Raw genomic sequence first — 19,606 nt, 5'->3', positions numbered from 1 at the left:
AAATTCCTGCGAAGTCTCAGAACGTTTCACCTTATGGACTGTTGTGTCTCTGATCTCTTAGAAAGAGCCCTTTCTAAGCGCAAACCCATCACGATTGAGTGAATCTGGAAAGTAGGGGGAGAGGAATGGAAACCAATATCGCTTTTTGTCATGGAAATCATGATCCAGACTCACAATTCAGAAAAGAGAGTATTTTTTAAATGTCAGACTGAACATTTAAAAAATGTTCTTTACGGTTTAAAGCTTAAGGACCCTAAATTGTTCTAAAAGTACGTAAATACCCTCTATATAAGCCGAAACCAGTAGACATTGTCCTTCCGCCATCGGTCCGAAAGAATTAACGGATTTAATGGGATCAGAATTAATGGATTCAATGGGATCAGATCCATGACAAACTGTTCGAAAATACTCTAGGTACTAAATGTATACCTTTCAACTGTTTCACGGCAGTTGGCAGTAACAAGAAAAGTAAGGAAAGTTGACAAAACATGGTGTTTGGAAATGTGTTCATCTCTCTTAAAAAGAAGCAAAGTTTCTGCAATAAAATGTGCTTGTATATGAGAAATAAGTATTCCATGACAACCATACATGCTTGTTCCAGTGGTTGGGAGAAAAAGACGGTCTAGAAAGGAATCCAAAGTCACCTCTACATCCAAAAGGAGATGTTGTTTACTCTGGCCTTCCGCGGATGCCATTTGCTACGCATTCCTTCCACGAGGTGAAATGATAAATGCAGCTCAATCTCATACATATATGCGGCGAATTCATGACAAATTCTACCTTATGCAACCAAGCACTTGTGAATGTAGATAGTCGTTTTGTTTCAGAATAACGCTCGACTATATACGACAGTATCTGTCGTATATAAAGAGTTTGGCCAACCATACAGTAAATTATCAACTTGGATACGAAACTGAGCCTCACCTACATATTGTTTTGACATTTTCCCCAACAGGTTATTATTCTCTCTGGTGCTTTAACCATTTTGTTTTTGGCCAAGAATTGCTTTGACAACGAAGCATTCATTTATTTGGCAGTGGATGATTTTGTTATTTTCAGAAACATTGATTTTTACAAACGGGGTAGCTATGTTGTTTGTACACGTTCGCAACAATGCGTCGATGTTTGACGGAAATTATTTGAGCTGAATGAGCATTCTTCTTTTTCTTTTCTATTTTTTTCGCCCTTAAAATGGCCATTTCGTTTACAGCAATTCTACATATGTTCTTCTCAAGCGAAGTTACTACGTGTCTGTACTGAAAGGAAATAGGAAAGGATTTACAAAAGGAAAACTTCACTATTAAATATGAATTGTTGGTTTAAAACCGTATTTAGAGATATATGATGCTACTTATTCATTCTGGCATGGCGTAATTACTCTGCGCTTAATTACTCTTCATAGGTAGCTATTTTAAAATCGATGCTTACTTTTATCGTGTTTCTGAATAAACGTGAGAAAATGTGCGTGCGATTATTCTTATTTTTTTTTAATCTACTTGCCAAATTCTTCAATGTTTTATTTTTGATTCAGCTAATCTCTTGTATGCCGATTTTTTGTTTCTGAATACATAACGGAAAAATACATAATGTGCAAACACATGTATTTACGCCCGTAAATATGATTAATTACACCGGTAAATAATATTAAGTGGCAAAACCAACATAATAGAACAGCGGTGAACAAATAATTGATTTCTTTGAGCTTTACTGCCAAAGGGAAAACAGCAGATGTATAATAAGATGTAATGATGGCAACAATAACAGATGGTGATGCTTGATTTACGTGACCTAAGAGCATTACATTCGAAAAGCAGTACAATTGCATCACTTGAGTAGGCGTTAAAGGACGTTAGTTGTTGTTACATTTTTTTCTTCTTTTTGCCCGACTGTGTGTTACGCATGATCAGATAGATGGGCTTGTAAGATGTGAAGAGATTTAATTATGAATGATTTGTAATAGAAATAATTAACGGAATGAAGGAAAAAGGGGACTGTGTTAAGAATTCGGTATTGCTCTTAGGATCATATCACTTGCACAAGTAGCCTTTAAGAAGACAGTGATGCATTTGTGCGAGATCATCAATAAAATATAATTTAAACGAAGTCCACTATGCTTCAGAGTAACGAGAGTCGAAAGTGGTAAAATAACTGTTGTTAGTAAAGTAATAAATTATTCAGGTAATATTGCTATCAAACTATCAGTTATTTTTATGCTAATTTTTTTCTAGACTCCCCATTTCATTCAATAGCCTTTACCAAAATGCAAATTAGTTTGACTTTAAATAGCGATGAATCTGTTGGCTAGACAGAAACATCTAAAATTTACTTTCTAAATTAAGCGATCAAGCATTAAGCGTTGTTTTTTAAGCAAATTTTGAAATATTGCATCAGAAGTAGAAATCATAGCGAGATGTTTATGCATATTTACAAAATTGACCCTTAAAATTTTACGGGAGAAAACAATCGCCGCTAAATGTTTAAGCTGTGATTGGCCATCTCTTATTCAAGCTTATGATACCGAAACTATGCAAACTTTGAATGCTTTCGTAAGAAATGCCCTAGTATTAAGTATATAATAAATTTGTATGAAAAAGACAATAGATTTGAAATACATTTTTCTGAACACATTTTCACATAAATATAATAAGGAATTTGTATCGGATTTGTGAACCTTTCATCTCAAGTTAAGCGTGTTATCAATACGCTCCCAGGCAAGGTTAATCAAAAAGCACATAAATGACATGCAAATAAATTTAGCCCCAATATTTTATGCTTGTTTTCGAGGATCGTTCACTTGCTTTCTTTTAAGCTCTTGCAAAAGTATGAAGAATTTAGATGAAACTCTAAAGTAACACGTTCCGCTTGTAGGTGGGCCTCACCGGTGGAAGAGTAGTTAAAACCGCTGAATACTCCCCGACTGACTTGGATTAGACCCCAGGAAAAGAGGATAGCTGCATGGTTGTTTTTCGCCATTTGTAGCATGAATATAAGCTAGTTTCCTTTAGAAAGTCCTCCAAGGAGGCATTCCATAGGCAGATAGCCCTCGTATGCTTTACCATATTCAAATAACCTAACTCTGTAAAAGAATCTAACACAGATCTGTCACTTTTAAGAAGAAAAGTATTTCTATTAAGAGTGAAAAAACTGGATAGATAAAAGTGTCTTACCCTGTCTTTGGTACTAAGTAACTGCTTAACTACAACTGTGTCCGCCAACAGTAAGACCCTGGTGACGGAGGAGAGGAGGGCTCGCGCCGCTCGGGCGAGGTGATGCTTGTCTGCATACGGCCTCAACTGACCACCATCGTCGTGCTGAACTTCGCACAGGTGCTCGATCATAGAACCTGAGAGGAAGAAGAAAGGAATTAGATAAATATAAAGGGGAATCCTAAACTTCGCAATTCTCAAACACTTATGTTCACCTAAAAATGTTTCGAATAATAAATACTTTATGAGCTACAAATTTGTTTAATTTAACTAGCTTCGTGGCATAGAAAAAAAAAATTAAAATAAAATTAGCAACACAGGTTTCACAGCAAGTTTAAACTGATATCTGAAATGTTTGAAATATATAAAAATCTCTGAAATGTGTAGTGAGTAATGTGAACTGCGTTGCTCTTGCTTTTGAATTGAGGAACCGAGTTCCATACTCAAAGACCCCATTCCCGATATGAAATTCTGGGGTATTTATATGATTCCTTGCCAGTGTGGTTTAATTTACATTGGCCAAACTAAGAGAGCCTTAAAATTTCGCGTCATCAATTTTTCTGCTGCCAAAATTATTCATAAAACATCTTCCATTTTAGAACTGGATTTTCTAGAGGCATTCACACTCAAAACAATCTTTCTTTTCTAGTTAAAGATCCTAATTCAAATCCAGCTTTGCCTTCGGCCTTTCAAGAAATTATGTTTAAGTTCTGGTTTCACCAACAGATGGCGCCACTTGCTTATTCTTGTCCATGCTTTCATATCTTATCTAATCATTATTTCCTATCTTGTTCATTTGCGATTTTGCAACTGAGGATGGTGGTTAGGTAAAACCATCAAAACTAGTCCTGTGAAAATTTTGAAAATATAAACCTGATTTTTGTTGTTTGACTTTTGAATTCAGGAACTGTGTTTTCTGTGTAAATATTTTTGAAGGAATTAAAAATTATCTTCTGCAAACGCTTCAGAATGCTTGCGAAACGTAACAGTAACAGTTATACCATGGACATTAAATTACAGAGAATATATGCATTAATTACAGAGCATATACATTAATAAGAAACATCCTAAGAGAAGTTGAAAACAAATTGAAGAATATTTCTTTATAGCCAGAAACTTAGCCAACCAGCAATTTTTATGGGGTTGTAATAATTCTGAAACTGCCATCACAAAATAATACTGAAATTTCATAAAATTGCTTAACTTGGCTTTGCTGACTTGTATTCCTTTCTGTGGTGTAAAACGGGAGCAGTTCTATATTAATTTCTTTAATAAAAGATCAATCAAAAACCAATATCAGATTTATGTTTTTTTAAATGAAAATGTTGTGAATTTCAAGGAAGACAGGCACGGGAAATTTTGCTCTTTCAAAATAAAGTAATCCTCAAGCCTGTTTTCCTTGAAACTGACGTTTGAAAAATGTGCAATGACCTCGCCAGGACTCGAACACTGGACCTTTCGAATGCACGTTGAGTATGCTTCCAATTACTCTCCGAAGGCATGCGTAAAAAAAGAATAAAATACCATATAGTTGAATATTGTTTGCCTTTGTTCCATGTTGCTCAGTCTTGTATATTATGTAGTATTTATTTAAATGTGACAATAACATAAATGGAACACATGTAAAATGAATTCGTACATATGTATTATAAAAATGATTGAAAAATATTAAAAAGTTAAATCAGTTATAATATTGGAAACACTTTTATGCAGTGCACTAATTAAACAGTAAAGTGAAAGAAAATGTTCAAAAATAAAGAACAAAAAAGGAAAAAAAATATAATTAACGATTAGAAAAATTAAAGCCTACTGAAAATTAGGCTTAATAGATAGGCCACCGAAACGTAATCCACATTTAAAAGTAATTTTGAATAAAACTAACAAGGGAATGACAGACTCTACAAGTTAAATATTTCAACCGTTTTATTATCAGCATATAAATAAAATCTGACCCTCCATGGGTCATGGACATAAAATTCCGGATCGAAGGATGACTTTTCCCTTCATTAAACGTAAAACTTTCTGCTGGATCGTGATCAATCCGAATTCGGATTGTATGTGTATTGGAAGGAAATGAGTCAGCGAGAGGGTCATTTTGGAGTTATAATCAAGAAAATACAATATATTCATGACATTTTAGGAAACTTTGAAATTTCAGGGCCAAACTAATGCTTGAAGGTTTAATCACCAATAGTTAATGTGAAGGAAGATTAAATATTTAGTTTGAGAGACGATAAGGGAACCCCCAAAATTATGCATTTTGTTCTGTTTGTGGACGAACATAGTACAGCAATGGCTAAGCAAGCACAAGAACGCGGTATTCGTTTTCTCTGCCAAAGATAACCACAATTTACTGTTCTGATTTCATCGACGAAAAATCATGGCAGATCCTTGGCAATGAAGAATCATGACAATGAATGGCATTGAAAATATACAAGGAAGGTGGCGTATGTGCGAAATTTAGTGGCACATATTATGGCTAACATTATTGTTGACTTTCTTAATAACAGTACTGATAATGAAGAATGTTGTGGGGAAATATCTGAATGCCAAGAGGTTTGCAGATTTGAACGAGGCGGAACTGACAACCATGATACAGATGGTACAGCACCTGATATGCCAAACGTAAGATGCCGAAAGGGAATTAGCCAATGGTTATGAATCAGACCCCTCAAAACGTCTGTGCAGATGTACTAAGAATAATATAAATATTCGCGGACATTGAGTAAATCTAGATGAAAAAAAAGATAATTTGGTTATCCGTATAGCGCAGATTTAAACATTAAAAATTACTCAAACAACTTTATTTGTCATGATCCTTCTTCAAGGATACCAGAGCAACGAATGACAGCTATTTCTCGGCAGTCAAAATGAATACTACATTCTTGCACGAGTCTGTCTTTGCTCTACTGTAACCATATTTTTCCGCAAACAGAAAATAATGCACAATTTTGGGAGTCAAATTTTCCTTTAAAAATTAATTATTTATGGTAGAAGTTACCTCACATTAATGACTGAAGATTAAATTTCATTTCTATGCCACTAATTAAACAGTTCTTTGAAATTTTTTACCTTTCAGGTTTGTCATTCTTTGTGAGAAGAAACTGATCTCAATTTGTGATGAAAAAAATTCCTTACCTTTGATATTAATTAACGAGTTTTGTTATGTTGAGCCTTAATAAGTCTTAAACTAATTACAGAGTATAGTACGGTAACTATTATATTCATAACTTATAAAAGTTATTATGCGCCAAAGAAGTCATGAATGTATTCCATACAACGTTCGTACGCAAGTCATAAATTAATGTACTTCACAAGATCAAGCAAGCAGTACTAATATTGTAGTATTTGTTCATTAAAACGTAGCTTAAGGCTCAACATGAGTTTTGTAAACACAAGCAGAGAGAAAATTTGTCAATAAATCTATTGGATTCTCAGCATTTCTAATATCTGACAAACTGCTTTAAATAACAGAATAATTCAGCGCAGCTTTTTTTCCCCGCATGGAATAAATGTCACCCTAAAATTAATTTAAAAAAAAATTTTAGCCCAAAGGGGCTTTGTCCCTGAAGGATTAATGTTTTCGTTTTCGATTTTGCGTCGAATGACTATAAGTGTCCGTTTCACTTTTCAAACTGTTGCTACCCCAATGTTAGAGTCTTGCATTATATTTGAAGAAATTAAATAATAAAAATCTGCATAAATGTATGTCTATTTCTCTGCATAAATGTATGTCTATTTCTCGCATTACGATAAAACAACAGTACATAGAGCCATCGAATTTTTAATGCCGTAATCCTACTGAAAATATGGGCATCTGGAAGCCCAAATTTGAAATCTGGAATTTGTTTTATGATCGATTTCATATTTTGTAAAACTTTAGCGACTTATGGATTAATAAACTCGATTTGAAAGCGAGCAATGGCAACGTTGTACAGAAAAAAAAAAAAAAATATCTCCAGCGCGTGAGACTGTGTATCGGAAATCCTAAAGATATGCTCATTTTAAAATTATTTTGCGACATTGCTATTGAACTAAGTTTTATGGTTTAAGAGCAAAGAACATTATATTTAATAAATAAAGGTAACACACAAAACGTTTAAAAAACGTCCCTTTGGACGCAATTTAAATTCTGAAACCTTTCGGATTTTTTTTTTTGTTTTTTTCTTTTGCTTTCTTTTCTTTTTTTTCGAGTGTTAGTAAAGATTGATACGTTACGTTAACCCAAAAGTCTTGGCTTGTGACTCGTTAGACGCGTCACAGGTGCTTCATTACTTTAATGGGGTTACAGCGATTGTGTCATACTCAAGGGATTTACGCTGTAAACTAGTAAGCCCTGCCATAGAGCAGTCATTTTCAAATACATGTTATACATTATACTTTGAGAACGTACAGCAGGGAAAGGAATTTGTTAATGGACTGTTTCAAAGCGCAATCGGTTCGTTTGTTGTTTCTGACAGGATTAAAGATCAAAGCATTTAAAATGACAAAATTCAGAAACTAAAACCCTTTTACGTCAACCTGTTTAATGAATAAAACGGAAAATAAATGAATTGTTAATTAATTATTCAACCAAAGGCATTTAAACTAGACGGTAAATTTCAGGAATAAAAGTTGACAGAAAAATTTTCTAAGCTGATGTATGTAATGGTTAATTAATTTCGACCTGAGTGTACAAAATAGCACAATGGTCATACTGGGATTATAAGGATACACGAGAAAACCTTCTTTTTGAAGACTCTTAATAAATGCTAGAACAAAAATGCTTATTTTATAAACAGAAATCATGTAAGCCATCTTAACTTTCTTATTGTAATGCCTACAGCTATGATAACCAGATTAGACTACAGTTTTTAATGCATCTTTGTCATTTTGAAAGTTATTACAGAGTTATTATAGTTTCCATTTTCTTTCTTCAAATCCAAAAATGCAGTTGGCAAACAATTGCAATTACCACGTATTATCCCTCATAACAAGCATTTTCCACTTATGGTTACAAAATTCCTTACTAACTCAAAAGCGTCATTAGTGTCCAAACACGATTTTGCGTTGATTCACTTTAAATGTCATTTTCTGTAAATGCTTTTTTTACATTTCATTCGTGTCTGTTGCCATTCAGCAAAATGTAAGGCACTTGTCTTTTAAATCGAATCTTTCTGTTATTGGTTAGGAAGAACTACTTGCTTATCTTCTCAGTGACAACTGCACATGTAGGAACTACACAGAAGAAGGATTAAAAGTATCCTTTATTAAACGGTTTAAAATTCACAATGCGTCGGCTTGACACTAACACACTACGCGTCACTCGGTCGGTAACTAAACTAAAAAGATATGACTAACAAGTAGAAGAAATTCTCTGCAGGGCTCAGAAAACTCCTGTTACTTTAAAAATCGCGTCGAAAACTATGGCAGCAAAGTGAAAGCTGTTATGCCACGTAAACCAACAATAACTACGGAAATGAAGCTCACGCTACAGAGATGGCGGCGAATTCCTATTACTCTCTAACTCCCCTTCTAGAACTCTGCATTTAAACATTTTCTACGCAACGTAGAACTTGCATTACTTCACGCGCGCTACCAAATATAAATATTCTGGCATTGACAATTAGGGGAATGAAGGCTTATAGGAAAGAATGTAAAATTAACTAAATTGGTTACTTGAAATAGATATAAATCCCTACAGATTAACAAACTAAGCTATTAAAATGGAAAAGATGCATCTCTCGAAAATAAAAATGATTTACTTTCAATCTGATTGATTTTAATAAAAATGCATTTAGCTCATGTGGAACAAAATTAAAAACATTCAGATTTTTATAGATTTACGTTACATTATAGAGTCATTAGGTTTTTTTCTTGAAGCAGGAGATGTGAAAAATGTGCATCCCTTGACGGGGGCGCACCACCGGCCGAGCGGTAAAGTCGCTGAGCACTGGTAGTTCTGTCCGAGGTTCGAATCCAGCGAACGGGCTGGCTGCATGGGCGTTTTCATGTTTTTCCCCATGTGTAACGTGGATGCGAGTCAGTTTCCCTTAGAAAGTCCTCCACGAAGGCCTCGCACTTCTTAGAGAGATAGCCCTAGTGTGCTTTGCCATAATTAAATACACCATACACCCATACACAAAACACCCTCGACGGGATTCGAACCTGGACCTCTCAAATATGCGCCAAGTGGGCATGCTGAAAGGAGGGAGAAAATACCTGATATATTCCTCCTTTTAAAGGGTGACTGGGAATGAGGGGACCCAATCGCCAAATCCTAGTGGTGACTAATCACTGTCCACCACACTGTCAAATGAGGTAGAGATAATAAATGCTTTGGGGCAGAGAGAATAAATGTGACGACACTCGTTACTATAGCAAATGTATAGAGTTGGCAAACGGCCTTGAAGTGATCATTTTAAAGAAATGTATTTTAGTAAAGTGCATCGGAACCTGCACAATAGTAGTATCTAATTTTGTGGCTTAACAATTAAAACTTGCAACTAGAATTCGTAAATAAAACTCGTACCGCAATTTATTTAGGTTACACGTAAAATTTTAAATAATCGATGTTTCATCTTATTATAAATATTTTTAGCAAGAAGATTTGTCGAAATTTCCTTTTATCTGCATTTAAAAGTCGAAATATTTGTTCACCTCAAATAAAGTATGATTTGTTTAAGATGTTACATCAACTGAAGCAAAAATAAATTGTTATCTGGAGCATTCAGCTTTCCAAAGCATTACAACCAAACATTTATTTCAATTAATCAAGAATCGTTGCTTTCTCGAGGATTATTTCCAGTAAATTTATCTTCTTTATATTAGGAATGCAAAGCAAATTGCCTTCCTGAGAATTGCAAAAGATAGCACAAACACAAGAATATCATGGTTTCTTTCGATTCCTGGCATGTACTGAAAATATGATTATGTGGAATTACTGTTTGCAGCATATCATAATTATTGTTGTGGCTTTTACAAAAGAATGGGCGTACTTCGTTAACATTCTTAGAAAAAGAAGGTTATCAATTCTTTGAAATGAAAAATATATAATTTAGGGTAAAACACTTTAAACCTTTGACTACGAATTAAACAAATATTTTTACCACTTTTTATCCACATGAACAAAATATGTCATAAATAGGGTAAATTTACCATTTGGGATTTTTTTGACAAATGGTTTTCAAGCCAAAGATGATATTCGATGATCACAAAATTTTACCTTTGGAAAATCGTCAGTTCTAAGACTAAATAAGTCATTTCTATCATATCAGAAATTTCTTGAAGTTGTAAGGATTCTGTTAATCTTATTTATCAGTTAAATTTTGAGTTAAAGTTCCTTTCCTATCGATTCTTAGCTTACTACTTCCGGCCAGAACGTAGTTTTAGAATCACGTCTGAATGCATAATGAGGAAGAGCGGTATTTAACCACGAAGTTCTTCGGTCTTAGTGAGAGAGATACCGGGTATTTCCGGCTGCACGTGTCCGCCTTTTTTTTAGGCTATGCTCTCGTAGGCTATTATCACACTCCGCCGTACTTTAGGTGCTTGATAGCTTCGCAGTCTATTAACGTTAAGGAGCTATACTTCTTTAGTTTAGGTTAGTTTCGTATTATTCTTAATCTCTTAAGTTCAAAGCCCAAGTACACTCCAAGACGGAGTTTTGTTAAACTTTAGTTGGAATAATAAAGGGCTAGCTTACCCTTCTATCTTATTGTTTCTTGTCACACGAACTCAAGCGATTATTCGCTTATCAGTTCTTAAGATTCTTCACTTCCAACAGTAACTTAGGATTACAAAGTGAGGAACTCTACAAAGTTGTTAAAGATTTTAAGTTAAAAGCAAATCTGGATTTGAATATGAATGACCTTTTCTTAAGCAGTCACATTAATAAAAAAATTCCGAAGCTATGAACATTTTACAAGATCCAAAACATCAAGTAACAAAGGGCACATGATTTCAGAAAGTGCTGATTATAAACGTACGAACCTTTTTAAAAGCATTTCTTACGTGTTTTCTATTCCTGCAACATCAGCATAATGTGGAAGAATTTTAATATCATGTCAGATAACTGAAAAAAATTGTTAGATAAATGTTCGGTCGAACTTATAATAAAAAAAGAGTTATTTAAGTATTTTTAAACTGAACGAAAGTTGTTCTAAATTTGCCGAAAAAAATAAATAAAACTGATTTTTCTCAATTCTGCTGAAAATCAGAATAAATATATTCGTAAAATTTGTTTAAAGTTTAGTTTAGTTTTCAACGTTTCAAATATTATTTAAAATTTTCTGCATTTTAAAATTGAATTCCGATGATTAATATAATGATGCATATTTTGTGTTTAATGAGCAGACATATTATACCCTAAATTACTAATGTGAAAATATTCCGGGTGTTTGCGAAGTTTTAATTGACTGTTTATCTACATGAAGACTAATTATTAAACTGCATTCCCGCATTTTACAAATAATAAAAAAAGTGTTAACGTAAATATATTTTATAGTGTCATATATTGTGACTCGATAGAGTTGGTAAAACTATACTTACGACGCGTTATGAGTTTTAGCAAAGCTCCTACTGATTTGCATTGACTATAATTTAATTTTTCAAATGGTAACAATGTAATACTTAACTTTATAACATAATGAGTTTACTTGTTGGCATATTGGCACGGAATATTTCTTCTCGAGCTCGAATCGCGGAGAAGGCAGAATGTTTGCTCAATGTGCAGTGTCTTTGCTAATGGGGAACTGAAAATAGCAAAATCGAGCTGAGTATCTTCTCGAGAAGTTAGGAAAAGCAAAGAAGAGGTGGGACAGATCAAAACAAGGATTGGAATGGAGAAATTTGTATCGTCACCTATATTGCAGCCAAGGATTCGTCGAATTACATATGGAGGCACAGTATCTCATGCACATACCTTTGAAAAAATTTAAAAACATGTAGAGTCATTAGGTTACTTTTGAAGCAGGAGACATGAAAATGAGAAATACCCTCGACGGGACTTGATCCTGGACCTACGCCGAGTGTGCTACCGTTAGACCATGAAGTCATGCAGAAAGGAAAGAGAAAATATCTTGTGTACTTCCAGTAGCCCTTTAATAAGGGTACTTTTTAAAGTGCTATTGGGGATTAGGGGACACAATCGCCAAATCGTAGTAATGAAGAATCATCAGCCACCACCTTTTCTTTTAGTTCGGGCTCCACTGCAGAGTCATGAGGTTATTTTTGAAGCAAGAGACATGAAAAATGAGCCATGCCCTCGCCGGGACTGGACCTCTCAAATAAGCGTCGAGTGTGCTACCGTTACACGATGAAGGCATGCACATAGGAGGGAGAAAAATAGCTTATATTTGGTTTCTGTTTTTCAGCACAAAATGCGTTAGCCCAAAAGGGCTATTTATTTCATTTTGCAATTTTGTATCGAAAATTTTAAATGTCCGTTTCACTTTTCAAATTATTGCCACCAAATATTATCTCCGTGACTAACATTTAGAGAAATTAAATAATGAAAAATCTGCATAAATGTATGTACGTTTCTCTCATTGTGATAAAACAACGGTAGCTAGAGTCAACCAATTTTGAATAACGTAATCCTCCACCGAATATGGGCATCCGGAAGCCCTAATTTAAAATTTGAAGTCTGTTTTATTATCGATTTCATATTTTGTAACACTTTAACAAATTCTTGATTAACAAACTCAGCGATCTCAAAGCGAGCAAAGGGAACTCTGTAATGGGTAAAAATGAAAACTTTTTTATGAGACTATGTATCGGAAATAGACGTAATTTAAAATCTGAAGGCTTCCAGATTTTTTTTGGGTGTGCTGTGTTAACCATGAGGCCGATTAATATTGGGCAGGAGGGTTTCAGCAGACTATTAAACATGGGCTATTAGTTTCCTTCATACGACTGCTGAAATGATTCGGCTTTGATTAAGCTATGGATCCTCATAATTCCTGAAGAAAAGTAAAGTAAAGTAAAGTAAATCATGTATATGTTCCGCATGCTTGTAATAGACCGCATTACACGGCTAAGCCTCTTGTTGCTCTGGATGCTGAGTAAGAGACGCGTGCTCGAATTGAGCAAGAGCCGGATATTACCGCAGCCCCCCCAAGTTCTGGGGGATGGATCACCGAAATACAATTTTTTTCTTGTGAACCTCTTTAAAGTTTCTGTGGACTCCGCTGGGAAAAACCGCCCTAAATGAAATTTTCTTTAAAACTCATGACAATGAATCATGAAACAAGAATATCCAGAAAGTTCAAAAATTGCATTTACTATTGTAAGCTTACGAAGTATTGCTTGCATCAAGATTAAACGCAAAGTTACAAAACTATACGAGACTCAGATACAGAATATGCTCTTAAATAGAGTTTTAGAATAATATATCTCAGAGTAAAAGCAGGATTTAATCCCTTTTTTTGTCTTTTAATGTATGGTGTGCTCAGTGTGTATTAGACTGGAAATTATTGATTACCATTAATAATATCTTTAAATGGATTTCATTCTTCCAGACGAAATTAGGAAAAGAAAAGAAGTGCGCAAAAGTACACCCGTGATGAACGATTTATAAAATCTTTTCGACAACTCATCGTCTGATTAATGTTTCGTCTTATGCGCCGACTGTTGATGACATCGCAACTGAGGAAATGTCCACAGAAAAAACTAAAAAGCAAAAAACGAAAGAGAACGACTGAAATGACAGTTTGTAGGGCTATTGTGAGAGATTCAAAGATGAATGACTGCACCAAGACAAGAATATTACGATTTACGACTCAGGACATGTATCCTTTTCTCTTCCATTTCCCGAGTTGCAACAAGTGCGTTTTTCAAATGGCGCCAAGCTTGTTGGACAGCCGCGCCTGCTGAATCTGTCTTATTCCACGGGGCAGTATCCAGTCGCTCGATGTTTATAGAAAGATATTTTTCTCCTTGCTATTTTTTCCCTATTTCTTTTATGTAGACTTTCTCATGCTCCAATTACATAAGACAGTATGTTGAAAAAAATACACTTCAAGCTTTTCTGAATGCATAGATATGCCAAAAAGTGAGCTTTTAGTGAATATTTTGTGCTTAAATAAATGCGCGTTTAATCGATAATGTTTTGAGCTGAATGCTATGTAAATGGTTAGCATAAAAATAAACGGATTAAATGCTTATGTAATGAAAAATATTTGCTTTATCGGAAAGCATTTAGTATCAATTATTTATTTTTCCAATGGCGGGAACTTGCCTATAACGGCATTGGTCACTCATAAGCCCAGAAGGGGTGGCCGTTTCATTATGGAGGCACTAAATAGGCGGCCGCCATTATCTCCTATGAAGGGACAGACAACTTTTTCCGGAATTCGAACCCTGGCCCTTCAATATCGTAGTCACTAATCAAGTAGAAAAAGCATTTTATGCAAAAATAAATTTTGTTTATCTTTATACAACATCGTGTTAGAATAGAGCATCGTACACAGCCGTGCACACAAGGCAACCTGCTTGCGAATGGGACAAAACATTTGAAGAAATCCTTTGCCTGTGTATACGGGAAATATTCTGGGAGATCACCTATGCGAAAAGAAATGGAATTACGTTCGCGAGGTTTACATGCGCATCCCAAGATCTCAATACGTTCAAGCAAATAACATAAAATTCTACAAAATACTATATAACTGGTGTTTACAGACGAGAATATAACTGTGGTATGCTGGCAACTAAGGCTCCATTCAGACAGTGGTAAAAATGTCATAACTGATTTAAGCCAAGCTTCGTTGCTAGGTAACCAACCCTTGCTACGTCACAAAAACTGGTTTAGGAGTTTTGGCATAAAGTTCGAACTCTATGCCGATTTGGTATTAGAGTAGACTAATATCAGAGGGAATGCGCGAAACTTGTTGAGCGGAAAACAGAGCGGGACGCATCCACGCATGCGCAAATCTAGCTTCTCCATTGACTGCGGCTTAGACCCTGTCTGGCAGATGTGAACGAAACTCCCGCATTTTATACCTTATGACTAAGCCTCTATGACATTTATACCATCGTCTGAATAGAGTCTAAGAAATTCAGATTTTACACACGTGATTACTTCCTGTGAGTGTACAATAACGACCGGAATTTTTGTTTCTCCTCTTCGTACAAGTTTGGATGACCTTCAAAAACACATCACGGCAATTGCTGAGACTGTTAGTACGGACATGCTGAGACGTATTTGGGAATAAGCACTCATAATTGTCGACTTACAAATGCGTCACACGTAGAACATATGTGACTTAAGACATGCTCGTCCAACCGTGTAAGTATTTTAGCTATGCTAATAAAACTCTTGTTTAAACACTAATAATTCAGTTGCACTCCAAGAAAACTGAAAATATAATCTCCGCCTGTCTCTGGTATAGTCCGTGCTGATAGGTATAATGATCTAGATAAAGATTAAAGGGTACTAAATCCTCAGATATATAGTTGAACAAGTTGCGCAGTATCAAATTTGGTTTTCTAATAAATAACGCATGCCAATTGTCAGACTGAACGATCACTAGAAGAGACTGTCCCGATAAATGGCTTCAAAAAATGCATCGAAACTCTGCTTTCTTGACCGCTGGCCGAATTTTTTGCTTTTGAGTAGAAACTAATTTTAATTCTAAAAATTGTTTTTTAACTGTATTTGGTGTTTTATGTTTTTCTGTATTTTACAATTTTTATTGAAGATATTTTGAGTTTTATGTATTTTTGCTTTGTCGCGAAGTGAGAACTGAATTAATTGAATGAGAAATGTATGTGTAATGAAATTCGAGGAAATAAGTTTAAATGAAATGCAGCAAAAAATGTGTGTCTGCCATACAAGGAAGTCATTATGTGTCTATATCAGATTTGTTTCATACAGATGTAAGGTCAACGTAAGGTGTAACAGAGAGCGGGTTTCGTTTCCGTAACATGCTTCAAGTGTCAAAGCAGAAAATCAAATATATCTTTCCGTGACTGAAGGCCCATTTACACTAGCGGAACGTTGAGCCTAAGAAACGCAGGCGAATTTGAAGCCTCGTTTGAGAGCTTTTAAACAGCAATTTTTTCGTATTATGAGGGAATATTTAACTCTTAAACTCTTGAATAATGTTATAAGTTAGGCTGTTTATTTAAATGTGTACATATTCAGTTTCAGTTAAAAAAAAGAGTAACATTTTCGCCATTTAGTGAAGCTAGCAACTTCCGCGTGCATTTCTTAGACTCAAAGTTCCGCTAGTGCAAATGGGCCTTAAGTCTCCGAATAGTGTTTCTAAAGGTTCTGTACATGAATGAAGACAAGTGCCATTGTATGACTGATAGTTATACCATTGATGCAAACGTAGCTTTACTCAGTACTGTATGATTTTCAGCAGCATTTGTGTGTCTTAGCCACCTTAAACCTCTGCGTCAAAATATGTGCCTCATCAGCCATTCTATCATTTGAACAAAAAATGGTGGCTAAATGTATCTGTTTTTCATTTATTTTAGACATATAGTGTGATTACTATCTAAATCAGAAAATTATACATAACGCCGTCGAGTACATATCCGAATCATCTTTCATATATGATTTGTAGTAGGAAATGCAATTAAAATACCTGTGAGGGATCACTTCAAAAACTACATGATCTAATGCGTCCTATAACAAACGATATTTTAATAGTTAACATAACCTCTCCAGTAAAATTTGAATGCTGAGTTCCCTGGGTACAACTCAAATTTTGTAATTGCATCATTTTTTCCAGCAATGCGCATAAATGAATTGTCTTAACGTTGCGTTTCGATTGTAGTTTAATACATCCCATTTGAAAATTAGAAGTCTGATGTTAACCCAGATAGGAGAAGCAAATACATTAAAATGCAATTGGCACTTTCTGATATCTTGAAATTTGTTTTTAAAGTCGTCTGATAAAAGGGAAATCAATGTATAGTACTTTTCAATGGTTACTTGGTTTTTTCCACAGAAAGAAATATGTTGTCGCTGTTGTAAGAGAGTGTGGCAATTTCTCTTTTGTTACAAATATTTAGAAATATCCTATAATGATTCCTTTTGGCTTAAAGATGCATATTAAGGTCACGTAAGTAAGCAGTTATAGTCTCTAAAAATAATAAATCTCTAAAATAGTCTATAGTTCTCTTCTCTAATAGGTTTTTCATTTACATAACGCAGGCAATATAAATTGACTCGGAGAGTCGCCTGATGCTGCGGATTCGTTTTATTTGGTTTGGTTTATTAAGGTAACGGCAAAGCATGCAATCTGCCTAAGAGGAGAGATGACTTCGTGGAGGACTCTCTACAAGAAACTGGCTCGTATACACGTTTCTCATAAGGAAAACCACAAAATGCCCATAGCGGCAGCCTGCTCGCCTGGAATCGAACCCAGGTTGGAACCGTCAGTGTTCAACAAATTTTCCGCTCGCTGGTGGGCCTGGCTGCGGATTGGTTAGTCCGGACTTAATTGAAACAGGATAAAGTTTTGAATATTAAAATCTGGATTCTGAACTTCGCTACCGCCTCCTTGGTTGGCATATGAGAATTAAGCAAAGAAACGATTAAGTCATTAGTATCATCCGTTTCGTATTCTTAAACATCGTATTTACACATTAAAGATATAACCGCGTGTGTAGGTATGCGCAGACAGTAACTTTAAAATATTAAATGTAAAGCAATGCAAAGAATGTTTTTATGAAACATCCCTTTCTTTATTCTCATAATCATTGGTTTAGCTTAGCTGGATGAAAGGTTATCAGCTGCAGATACTATAAATGGAAAATGCTAAACTGTTCCGCCCAGGTGAAGTTTCATCATATAAGTTATAACATCATTTATCAAAATGCCAGTCACATATTTGGGCATTTTGAAGCGTTTTGTTCTGCATCATTTAATTGCTATTTATGAAAACTGAGTGCTTTTGCGTTAAATAAATTAACTAAAGGCTATTTATTGCTGAAACTAAATTCAACGCAAATAGTAGACAGAACCTTTCGTTTTCCAAATTCCAGTTGTAGAAATCTCTAAAAGATATCATTACTGAGTGTGCCTGGGCACATTAAAATAAGTTGGCTGTGCTACTATGATGTTTGCTAATTTTAATGAAGAAAAATTGCCCTAGGCCTTTCTTAAATTTGAATATAAATGTTTGCCTACCTTCGTGAATAAATTTCAGCCGTGAACTCTCACTTATTTTAGAACATTTCAAGACCTTATAAGGTATTTCTTCTCCTTTCCTAGCGTCCTTCGTGGTGTAACGATAGCACGCTGGGTCGGTATTCCAGAGATCCGTGGTTCGATTCCCGGCGAAGGCGTTGCTAATTTTTCATCTCTTCTGCTTCCAAAAATTACCTAATGTCTCTACAACCTGAATGAATTCATTATAAATCAACTGATTGTCAAATTGAGTACAGTTGCTAGAAGGCCAAGGTGTATTAAGTATTACAATGAGGACTTTGCAAGGTCTTCAGCTGGCACTTACTGGATTCCGCTGCAGAGGGATAGCTTCGGTTTACGTACATTATATTTGTTAGTTGAACAAATATAACAGAAATTTGGTGAAAATATTGAGAGTTGACCACTGATACTGAATAAAGATTCGGAAGGGTTTCTTGAGGCTTTTACACTAAGTAATAAATATGCCTTTTGAAAATAGGTTTTTCTTGTCAATGATTACTGATTATATATTTCATATAGGATCTGTGCAGCAAGCACTTAGTTGCTATTAATAAATTACTGATTACTGATGATTACTCATTAGGTATTTCATATGGGGTCTGTGCAGCAAGTACTAAGTTATAATTAATAAATTTGTTTCCAAGCGATCATGACTGTCTTGATGCTTTCAATGCTCTAATCTCATAACCTAGTTCAAAGAGACATAAAAAGTTAAAAGTTCAAATCTCTCTGAAACAAACTGAATAACTAATACTTTAACATTATATAACTCGTACTGAAGGATTCAGACAAGTGAGTTTTGTTACCCATAAATTGCACAGATATGCTTCTTTGGATATGATATCTTTGGATAGAATGTCATTAACACAAAATGGTTTTTTTTTTCTTTTTTTTTTTTTTTTCTAATGGCGGGCACTTGCGTATAATGGCATTGGTCACCTCTAAGGTCAGAAGAGGTGGCCATTTTATTGTGAAGGCCTAAAACGTGGCTACCGTTGCCTTCTCTGAAGAGACAGACAATTTTACGCCATGTCTTCTTCAGGATTCGAATTCGGGCCCTTCGATATCGCAGTCAGGCTGCCCTAAGTGTTAAAATTCAAGATCAAAGACAAATTCTCCTCTTCAAAGACAAATTAAGACAAATTCAAGATCAAAGACATACAAATGGACACTTGCTGTTCACCAACGGGGTTATACTGATATGAGCACCAAGAGTAACCCTTTATAGAGAATTTTCTGTCTTGCAAATATACGTTAA

The 19,606-nt window shown here is 34.9% G+C and overlaps 1 protein-coding gene across 1 annotated transcript in view; it reads right to left on the bottom strand.

Annotated features, from left to right (window-relative positions):
- The window catches only part of LOC118188244 (alpha-catulin-like), a 723,160-nt gene that overhangs the window by 289,166 nt on the left and 414,388 nt on the right, over window positions 1–19,606 (bottom strand). The window contains exon 4 of the mRNA XM_085819331.1: window positions 3,168–3,343. Coding sequence (XP_085675457.1) covers window positions 3,168–3,343 — 176 coding nt within the window. The remainder of the gene's footprint in view (window positions 1–3,167; window positions 3,344–19,606) is intronic.

This window comes from Stegodyphus dumicola, chromosome 6 (genome assembly GCF_044657685.1).
Source record: "Stegodyphus dumicola isolate Sdum_Otavi_A_Nest chromosome 6, ASM4465768v1".
Lineage (NCBI taxonomy): Eukaryota > Metazoa > Arthropoda > Arachnida > Araneae > Eresidae > Stegodyphus > Stegodyphus dumicola.
This window is presented reverse-complemented; position numbering and strand designations above follow the sequence as displayed.